Source organism: Crocodylus porosus, unplaced genomic scaffold (genome assembly GCF_001723895.1).
Source record: "Crocodylus porosus isolate Cpor-Errol unplaced genomic scaffold, CroPor_comp1, whole genome shotgun sequence".
Classification (NCBI taxonomy): Eukaryota; Metazoa; Chordata; order Crocodylia; family Crocodylidae; genus Crocodylus; species Crocodylus porosus.
Genome location: NW_017728947.1, coordinates 1,983,678 through 1,992,735, shown reverse-complemented (window position 1 = coordinate 1,992,735; position 9,058 = coordinate 1,983,678). Strand labels below are relative to the sequence as shown.

General features: G+C 60.5%; 3 protein-coding genes across 8 annotated transcripts in view; 2 read left to right on the top strand and 1 right to left on the bottom strand.

Annotated features, from left to right (window-relative positions):
- Positions 1-9,058, bottom strand: part of LOC109320799 (AP-2 complex subunit alpha-2) — a 621,923-nt gene that overhangs the window by 330,732 nt on the left and 282,133 nt on the right. The window lies entirely within an intron of this gene.
- On the top strand, positions 406-5,995 carry BAX (BCL2 associated X, apoptosis regulator). 2 transcript variants are annotated; one of them, XM_019551100.1, is made up of 5 exons: positions 408-883; positions 1,627-1,794; positions 2,080-2,215; positions 3,373-3,477; positions 4,098-5,995. In XM_019551100.1, exons 1-5 carry the CDS (start codon positions 633-635, stop codon positions 4,197-4,199), a joined length of 762 nt encoding a protein of 253 aa, XP_019406645.1. In that variant the 5' UTR covers positions 408-632; the 3' UTR covers positions 4,200-5,995. The 2 variants fall into 2 exon arrangements, with proteins under 2 accessions (XP_019406646.1, XP_019406645.1); XM_019551101.1 differs by lacking the exon at positions 3,373-3,477 and having other exon boundaries at positions 406-883.
- Positions 6,893-9,052, top strand: LOC109320834 (apoptosis regulator BAX-like). Its single transcript, XM_019551112.1, has 6 exons — positions 6,893-7,186; positions 7,735-7,786; positions 7,965-8,126; positions 8,240-8,372; positions 8,523-8,621; positions 8,954-9,052. The coding sequence occupies exons 1-6, from the start codon at positions 7,126-7,128 to the stop codon at positions 8,987-8,989; spliced, it is 543 nt and encodes a 180-aa protein (XP_019406657.1). The 5' UTR covers positions 6,893-7,125; the 3' UTR covers positions 8,990-9,052.

Below are 9,058 nucleotides of genomic sequence, written 5' to 3'. Positions count from 1 at the left end.
GATGCATGGGAAGGGGGATGCCATAGGGGGAGAGGAGATTCTATATGGGTACATTTGGGAGCAGAGACCCTACAGGGGGTCCATGGTCAAGGGGACCTGATAGGGGGCAGTAGGGGGAGGGGAGACCGTATAGAGGGTTCATGGGGATGGGCGGGGAGGGCTAGGAATCTCATGGGGGCAGCAGAGGGAGGGAAGACCCCGTTGGGGTGCAGAAAAGGACACCTCATGGGGAGCAGTGGGGAGAGGAAAGATCCTATGGGGGTGCCTGGGGGAGGGGAGACCCTGTGGGGGGGCAGGGGGCCCCAAGGGAGACTGTGGGGGAAGGGCAGGCCCCACAGCAGGTGGGGCTGCAAGAGGCTGTCCACGTGGAGTGTGGCCCCTTCCTACAGGGGAAAGAGCTGCTTCCTCAGTGGGGCTGGGCTCAGGGGCATGTTTCCCCACCATACACTTTGGGGAGCAGCATTGGGGGTGCCTGAGGCCAGAGAGATTCTGTGGGCTTTCCCTATACTGAGGGGTAGGGCTGGTAGGAAGGGCAGAAAGATGTGAGGCAGCTGTGCTAGAGCCCTGCCCCAGGCTTGAAACCCCTGTTCTGCCCCACCCTGCCCCCACAGTGCAGCGGGCAGGCGACATTTATGGTTATGATTCTAGGACTGATTCATTCACTTCAAAGCCAGCAGTCGGGGAGCCTGGACGTCTGGGTTCTTTCTGGGCTTTGGGGAGCAGTGAGGCCTGGTGGGTTGGAGCTGGGGGTGAAGGGAGCCAAAGCCCCTTTGTGGTCGGTTTCATTACCTGGTAAAGCTGCTCTGGTGGTAATGGATTCTTGTGTGCTGCCAGGGACCTCTTCTGATCAGATACTTCACACAGGAGACATCTTGCTCAAAGGGTGAGTTGCATCTCTCAACATGTAGCAGGGGATGGGGCTGTCTCAGGGTTGGGATATGGCAGGGGCAGGGATGGCCCCATGTCTTGCTGCTGGACCCAAGGGCTGGGATTATACCGCGGGACAGGGCCATGTCTTGGTGCTGGGTCCCAGGGGCTGGGATAGAGTGGGGGACTGGGGCTGTCTCAGTGATGGGTCTCAAGGCTGGGATATGGCAGGGGACAGAGATAGGGCCATGTCTTGGTGCTGGATCCAAGGGCTGGGATTATAGAGGAGGATGAGGCCATGTCCCAGTGCTGGGATATAGAGGGGGGCGGGGCTGTGTCTTGGTGCTAGGATATAGTTGGGGCCGGGGCCATGTCTTGGTTCTGTGCTCTCAGGACTGGGATATAGTAGGGGACAGGGCCATGTCATGGTGCTGGTTATAGCAGGGAATGGGGCTGTGTCTCGGTGGTGGGTCCCAGGGCTGGGATTTAGGGGGTAGGGGCTGTGTCTGGTGGTTAGGATATAGCAGGGTTGGGTGCTGGAGGAACAGGACAGACATGTCTCAGTGCTGGAGGACCCTGGGGCCTGGGATATATTGAGGGGAGAGGACTGTGTGTTGGTGTAACAGTCCCAGTGGCTGAGATATCCAAGGAGAATGCATCTGTGACATGGTGCTGGGTCCCAGGGCTGGAATATAGCATGGGATTGGCCTGTATCTTGTACTGGGTCCCCCGTGAGACCCTTCCCTCTCTCCCTGTCAGGTTCATCCGGGAGCGAGTCCAGCGCTGTGGGGACTTGCAGGCGGTAGAGCTGGGCCGGGAGGTCCTGGGCAGCCCTGAGGCTTCACTCTGCAGCAATGACACCAAGCGCCTCAGCGAGTGCCTGCGGCGCATCGGGGACGAGCTGGACAGCAACATGGACCTGCAGAGGTGGAGACCCCCCTACCACACACCTCACTCCCCAACCAGGCCCCAGCCTAGATATTGTCTCCCTCACCCTTCCCCCTCCAGCTGCAGGTTGGCTAACCTCCTGGGTTACAGGAAAGATAGCTGGGAGCTCAGACACCTGGGTTCTCTCCCAGCTCTGGGAGGGCAGTGGGCTGTGGTGGGTTAGACCAGGTGGGACAGGAGGAAGGGAGAAGCAGCCCTCTCTCTAGGCCCCAGGGGCTCTTCTGTTCCCTCCCGCCATCTAACTGCCCCTGTATGGCTGTGCAGGATGATCGAGCAGGTGGGGTCACAGCCCCCCAAGGAGGTGTTCTTCCGTGTGGCCACCGAGATGTTCTCCGATGGGACCTTCAACTGGGGTCGGGTCGTGGCCCTCTTCTACTTCGCCTGCAAGCTGGTCCTCAAGGTGGGGGCCACCCATGGGATTCCCGTGGCCTGTCCTAGTTCCCTGTACCTCCCCCACCCTTTCCCGCTCCCCGCCCCTTCCTGCTGCCCTCACACATGCCCTGTCTTGCCACTAGCTAGCATGCCCTGCTCCCCCTCTCCACCCACCTCCATGGAGTGCTCTCCTCTGCCCTGTGGCTCTGCCCATCAAGCCCTGGACCTAGGTGTAGCTTGAGCCTCTCACCATTGTCCTAGGGTCTTAGGGCTCAGATGTAGCTGGGGTATGGGGATGTGTCTAGGTGACACTGGCTTCCTGGGGGGACTGGGGCTGTTCCTTGGTGTCTGAGGTCTCTAGGGCCTGGGATATAAGGGTGGGGCAGTGTGTTGTAGGCAGTGGTGCTTAACTTTTTGGCCCTACAGGCTGGATGAGTAGTGTGGAGCCTGTCTGCAAGCAGGATTGGGCCCTGGGGACTTGGCCCTTCACCCTCCCTGTCCTGGGCCCTGGGTTTGGGCCTTGGGGACACTGTCTCCTCCCTCTTCCCATGTACCAGGATTGGGTCCTGAGGGTCCAATGCTACCTTCTGTGTGCCAGGACTGGGTTTGGGTGCCCGGTACCACCCCCCCTGCCCAGCCCCTGCATGGTTTCAGGGGCCTTACACCACCTCTTTCTGACCCCTGCATGCCACAGTTGGGTCTGAGGGTTGCTGTCCCCTTTGTGTAGGATTGGATCCTGGAGGCCTAGCACTGTCCTCTCTTCTCCAGGCACACTGGGAATGGGTCTTTGGAGACTGACACTGCTCCTTCCTGCCCCTGCATACCAGGATTAGGTCCTGGGGCCCTGGTGCTGTCTCCTTTGGTTCTCATGCACTAGGATTAGGTCCTGCCCAGCCTTGTGTGCTGAGATTCGACACCCGATCCAGCACACTGGGCCTGGGCTACCCATGTATCTGGAGATGTGGCAGCAGGGGAGTGGTGCCTTTGCTTCTCTTACCACCAAATTTTTGGACCTATGGGAACCCCATGGGCTGGATGACAGAGCCCAGGTTTAAGAGACCCCAGGACATCCTCATATGAGCCCCCGGCTGCCCTCTGTACCCCCCTCCCTCCGTAGCTGAGTCTTCTCCCCCACCCCCAGTCCTACCAGGCCGCCACTGCCCCTGACGCATCTCTCTCTGCCAGGCGCTGTGCACAAAGGTCCCTGAGCTGGTGCGCACCATCCTAGGCTGGACCATGGAGTACCTGCGTGAGCACGTCCTGGTCTGGATTCAGGCCCAGGGCGGCTGGGTGAGTGTGGCTCTGGGGCAGCCAGTGCCTGTTCGTGCTGCCTTTAGGTACCTGCGCCACAGCCATCTGTGCTTCCCACCTCCCTCCCAGAGCTGCTCTAACCACTTAAACCCCATTCTCCTCCCAGAGCCAGGAAAGAACCTAGGTGTCCTGGTTGGCAGTACCCCTTTAACATAGGGGTGACCAGCCTGGAGCATGGGTGCCACAAGGGCACAAGCAGCCTCTGTCTGGCATGTGGCAGACAGGACCGGACAGACAGGACCACAGCAAATAGAGCAGGGAGCAGAAAGCAGAGCAGAGGAACAGGATTGGAATGGTATTAGGGGGTGGGTGCAGGGTTCATTTGTGGTCCCCCTGCCAAAAAGGTTGCCCCACCACTGCTTTAACCAGCAGACTCCACTCCCCCCCCAGAGCAGGGGGAGAACCCAGGCATCCTGGGTCCCAGCCCTTTTCCCCACTCCACCTTGCTGCTTCAAGGTAACCCCCTCCTCGGCACTTTTTACATTACTGCCACCTGCTCCCCAGAGCCAGACGCATCTTCCTGCTCCATCAATGCGAGAGTGCGAGCCCTCCCCCCACTGTCCTCCTCACTGATCGCACCCCTCTTTGCCCCTCCACAGGAAGGCCTGCTCTCCACCTTGGGGACCCCCACCTGGCAGACCATCACCATCTTTGCTGCTGGCGTCCTCACTGCCTCGCTCACCATCTGGAAGATGTCCTAGACCCCGGGGCCGGCTGGTCCCTGCCCCTGCCCTGCTCCAGCTGGGCTGCGCTGGCTGGGGTGCCTGGGGCCTGGCCGTTCCTCCCCACAGCGGACTCAGGGGGTGAATATTTTTGCAATACTCATTTTCAAGGGGGACTTTTTTTAAATCCCTCCTTCCACCCCCTCCTGGTGCCTTTTTTTTTTGGTTCTTTTTTTCATACGGAGACTTTTGGGGAACATGTACTTTGGTTTCTCCTTTGGATCCCCACCCCGTCATCCATCCCTGATGTGCCTGGCTCTGGGGTGGAGTGCTGCTGGGTCATGAGACAGAATGAGGAGTCCAGCCAAGACTGTATCCCACCAGGGCGGTCTGCTCTGCACAGAGATGGCATCACATGGACCCAGAACTGCTTGTGTGGGGGGCCTCCTGATGCCCTCCCCACCCTGCCCTGGAGTCCAGCTGGCATCATGGGGTTGCCCCAGCATTTGACAACTTTCCCCCCACCCTAAGCAGAGCATCGGGGAGCTGCAGGCTGGCTCCAGACCTGGCATTAGGGGGGTGCAGCATGGTGGGGGAGGGATTTGTGGGGTTCACTCTGCCTTTCCCCCCCACCCAGACAGACAATCTTGGGTGCCTTCTGCCCCCCATCACTGTGAATTGCCTGCTGGAAGAGAGATCATATGCCCCCATGCAGGGGATGAACCCCCCACCCCTGGCTAGCATCATCAGCTCCCCCTGCTTGTGGGGGGCATGACTTCTTCCATGCTTTTGTGGGGGAGTCATTCAACTCCCCCACCAGTATCTGGGCACCCCTGCTCTGAGCCATGTACTGTAATAGGAGGCTGGGGTGACCCCTTTGCCCCTGGGTGGGGATCACCAGGTCCCCCTGCACCTTCCTCCTCTAACTGTATTACTACTGTGTGTTCTCAGGGGCTGGGGGATAGGGGCAGATCATATGAGACGGCCCCTTTCCTACCCCCAACTTTTCCTTGGTGGTCTCAGCCAGAGGCCTTGTGTTTGGGGGGGCGAGCTCTGTCCCCAAGCAGCCCCACTCTCTTCTTGATGTGGCAATGGGATGGGCTGTGGCTGGTGCTAAGAAAGGTTGTCGCGGGCTGAAGTGATGCCCCATAGTCTCCTCCACTCCCTGAGAGGTGGGAAGGGGCATCAGAAGGGATCCCCTGCTGGCAGGGCTTACTGGCACTGGGGGGATCCCTAACTCAGGGATCAAGGGGGCTCAGTGTGGCTGGGAGCAGGGATCCAGTAGGTCTGCCAATGAATTTAATAACTGTTGGGTGGATCTGTACTTCAATGTGGGGGAGAGGGTGGATATAGGGAGGGTATGATGTCATGGGCATGGGAGACGATGTCACACCAAGCCGGCATGCGTATGTGATGTCACAGGCGCAGGGAGGTGGTGTCACAGAAAGGGGGGAGTCTGATGTCACAGGTGTGGGAGAGGCAGCGTCATGAATAGGGGAACAGCAGTGATGTCATTGCTGGGGCAGGACTGGGTGGGGAGTGTGATGTCATGGCCAGGCAAGATAGCTGCTTTTGGGAAAAGCGTGCTGGTGACAGCAGGAGGAAGTGCTGTCATAAATGATTTTGCACCCACCCTGATCCTTACCCCACACTCCCTTTGTGCCTGGTGCCCCATCTGGAGGGCTGAAGGAGGGGGTGGGGGGCAGTGAGAGACCTCGGCTCCCCAGCCCCATGGGTGTGGCAGGCACCTCCACCTGGGCATGGCCCTGCTGGGTACTTTGTAACGGTTGGAGCCAAGGGAAAAGGGAACTTGAAAATAAACCCGCTGGACCCAATCCTGTGCCTGTCTCTGTTGGGGGTGGTAGGGCTGCAAACTTTCCCCCAGCAGTTTCCCCCTGGCTAGGGGGTGGGGTGGGGTGGGGTAATGAAGTGGAGGGGAATAGGAGTGGGGTGTGCAATCTTCCCTTTGGACAGTGCCCCCAGTTCAGTGGAGGTTGGGGTGATAGGGGTGGGGGAAGACTGGAAGGGGAGGCATTTCCTATGAGGTCATGGCCCTGTGGCTAGAGGGAACCATGTTGTGGGGGGAATAGGTCCCCACAAGCACCCACACACTGGGAGAGGGGTCCCTGCTGCACTGAGCTCTGTAGCCCCCCCATGGAGATCTCAGCCCTCTGCTTTGTAGGTGTCCCCCCCAGACTAAGACCAGGGATTCCTGCCTGGAACTGTGTGGACCTGGGGGGAGGGACAAGCCCAGCCTCACAGATCCTAGCAGGGGAAACTGAGGCACCAGTGGGGGAGAGGGGGAGAGTGCATAAGGAGGTGGCAAAGTTGGGGTAGAACCCAGGAATCCTGGCTCCCAGCTCATGTCTGTCTCCCATCTGCTGTGGCCAGGGCTAGAGGGCCAGGGGGCTGTGGGCCAGAAGTGAAGGGCACTGGTGGTGCTCTGTATGACATGTCCTCCATGATGGGACCCTTGTCACCCAGGACCTCCCATCCAGAATAGGACCCTGCAAGCCCTGTCCAAACTCCCTCACTCATGGGGAACTTGGGGCACTTGTCCATTGCTGGGGGCTTCAGTATCTCCCCCTCCCATGGAGGCACCCTGGGATCTCAGGGGCAGGGGGAGGGTGTTCTAGGCACACAGGGTCCCCAGGCAGCTGCTCCAGGAATGATGTTAGGGGATGGGGGTTCCTCAAGGTGGTGGGGCATTGCTGGAGAGCACGGGCAGCTCTAGACTGCTCTCTGAGCCTGCCCCCCCTGCCGAGACCATACTAGTGCTGGGCTGAGGGGCACGGCCACCTTATTGGCTGGCGAGGCCTGGGAGGTGGCACAGAAGTGCTGTCTGCTCCTTGCCTTCTGCCCCTGCCTGCATCAGACCGTGCATTCAGCCCAGCCCCTGAGGCCTGGCCTCTGTCTGGCCTGGGACCAAGAACCGGAGGTGGGAAGCAGGGCCAGGCAGGCCAGGATGGAGGCTCAGCAGGGCATGGGGCCCCCCTCAGCACCCAGGCCAGAGGGGTCAGGGGCAGGTACAGCTGGAACTTGGGCGTCCGGAGCAGGGCGAGGGGAGATGAAGGATGCTTTCACTTTCCCTTCTCTCCGGGAAGCCACCAAGGGCTGGAGTTACCCACCTTAAAACTCAGTGTGGTGGTGGGGAATCAGCCCCTGGGTTCTGTCTGAGATGCGGCTGGGTGGGGTGTGGAAATTGGGTGGGGTGGGGTGGGGACACTGGGCACCAGGATTCTGGGAACTGAGTTGGGGGGGTGTTGGGAAAAGGTGGGGTCTGGTAGGTAAGAGCAGGGAATGCTGGGAACTAGAACTCCCAGGTTCTCTCCTACTGTTGGGTGGGGGAGTGCAGCGTAGTCTGGTGGGTAGGGGACACTGGGCACCAAGACACCTGGCTTCTCTCCCAGCTCTGGGAGGAGAGTGGGTTAGAGCAGGAGGTGCTGGGAGCCAGGACCACCCGAGTTCTCTCCTAGCTTTGGGGGGGGGGGTCTGGCAGGTGCTGGGTGCCAGGACACTGGGGTTCTACCCAGAGCAGCGCTCCCCCCATCATACCCCTCCCCATCTCTCCAAGGAGCAGAAAGCCTGTCCGGTATCCTGCACATAGGGGGAGCCCTGCTCCGGGGGTAAGTGAGGCTGATTTCCACCCCCACATCCACCAGGCTCTGGAGATGGGGGGAAGGGTCTGGCCCAGACCTGTAGGTGGACTCTAGATCCCCCCACAGTGGGCAGAGGGGACCCCACAGCTACCTCCACCCCCTCACCCCACCCCCATTAAACCCTTCCCTGCCTGGTCTGTTGCAGGTTCATCTTCACCCTCTTCCAGCAGAGCCCGAGCCCCCGCCCAGTGACCATCCAAGAGCTGGGGGGTGAGGAGATCACCCCAACCGAGCCCCCAGTCACCTCCCTGCTGGAGGGGCTGCTCCGGGTCTGGAGGCACATGAGCCGAAATCCTGAGATTGACAGGTGAGTGGGACCCACACATTGTGCCTGCCTCCCAACCTTGCCCCCCCAACCCTGCTGGTGCCCCTCACTCCAGACCTACAGGCCTAGTCTGACCTGCTCCCCCAAACCCTCAGTCTGGTAGGCATGATGTCTGGGCAGCCCCCACTGAAGGCGCTGGCCCAGGTGGCAGAGGAAGTGTTTGCTGACAGCATCAACTGGGGAAGGGTCGTGGTTTTCTTCTACTTCACGTACAGAGTCGCCTTCCAGGTACATCGGGGGAGGGTGCTGGGGTGCCCGGATGCCTGGGGTCTCTCCCTACTCTGGGAGGGCAGTGGGATCTTGTGGACTGGGGAGGGGTGGGGGTGGTCGTCCAGGGGCCTGGACTCCTGGGTTCTGTTTCTGCTTGGCTCCTCTCAGGCTCTGAGCAGCTCTGGCTGCCTCTGGGCTGTGGTTGACTGGGCCCTGGAGTTTCTGCGGGAGAGGGTCGCTGGCTGGATCCAACAGCAGGGGGGCTGGGTGAGTGCAGGGAACCCCCTCCCACAACCCAAGACCCCCCACCCCAGCTCCCACTGGCAGCACCTCTGGGGTGCCCTACATCCCCTTCACAGTAGTGCCCTAGACCCCTTGCTAGGGCAGATTTTTCCACCCCTGCTCCCCTGGGTGCTGGCTTGTGGGGGAAGGACTCTAGCTAATGCCCCCCGCCAGCCCTGCTGGTGCCCCTCACTCCTTCATGGTGTCCTCCCAAGACTTCTCTCTCCCCTTTCCTCTGGGTGCTGCTGGGGTGGGGAGGTGGGGGGCAGGAACCCCAAGCCTCCAGCTAACCACTGACCCCACCTTTCTGCTGATAGGACTCGGCCCTCACCTACCCCCTTGCCTCTGACTAGGGGGCGGGGGGGAAGTGAGGAGACCCCCACCTGCTCCATGGCGCTGAACCACGGACCCAGCTGTGCAGA